This window comes from Penaeus monodon, chromosome 15, assembly GCF_015228065.2.
Source record: "Penaeus monodon isolate SGIC_2016 chromosome 15, NSTDA_Pmon_1, whole genome shotgun sequence".
Taxonomy (NCBI): Eukaryota; Metazoa; Arthropoda; class Malacostraca; order Decapoda; family Penaeidae; genus Penaeus; species Penaeus monodon.
In genome coordinates this window covers 8,380,183-8,380,798 of record NC_051400.1, presented here as the reverse complement: position 1 = coordinate 8,380,798, position 616 = coordinate 8,380,183, and the positions used below count along the sequence as shown (strand labels likewise).

At 37.0% G+C, this 616-nt stretch overlaps 1 protein-coding gene across 2 annotated transcripts in view; it reads right to left on the bottom strand.

Moving 5' to 3' along the window:
- Window positions 1–616, bottom strand: part of LOC119581732 (ankyrin repeat and SOCS box protein 12-like) — a 7,975-nt gene that overhangs the window by 5,033 nt on the left and 2,326 nt on the right. For both annotated transcript variants that reach the window (XM_037929862.1, XM_037929861.1), the window contains exon 3: window positions 10–131. In XM_037929862.1, the coding sequence (XP_037785790.1) occupies window positions 10–131 (122 nt within the window). The remainder of the gene's footprint in view (window positions 1–9; window positions 132–616) is intronic.

The window sequence follows — 616 nt, the reverse complement described above, 5'->3', positions numbered from 1 at the left end:
TTTTCATACCTTCATTAATTCTGTTTTTCTTGTAGACGTTGCAACAAAAAGTGGAGTCTGCCCCTTTACGTCTTCCTGTTCAATATCTGCTCCTGCTTCTATAAGCACTTTTGCACATTCCATGCTTCCTCCTGTCATAGAGTTTATTGTAGTAATTTTGCATATATCACATACCTCAGCTAAGCCTGAAGTCCATTTAGAGATTTAGTAAATGTTTAACAGTCACTGACAGTGGCTTTCAACAGGGGATTTTCTTGTAATTATATTATAAGTTATCCAAATGTACTTGCTGTAATTTGCAATGGATGGCTCTAAATCTAAAGTCTAACACATTAGTGGTATGGTGTTTAAGAACTGCTATTGCCATTATGCCTTTTGCACTTTTACATAGGTGAATAAACCTTTCATGTATATTTTGGTAAGAAAGAGTTTGAACTGGTTCCTTATTTCACAATAAATTGCCAGGGAAATCTGTCAGCTCCATCTTGTCAGCACATACTTAATAGATGTTTGTTGACCTTTGCTAGAGCCCTGATAAGCAAGGGATATGTGGTGACTGGCACAAGCCTATTGGCAGACATGAAAATGACTTCCAGTGATCAATTACCTCAGTGGT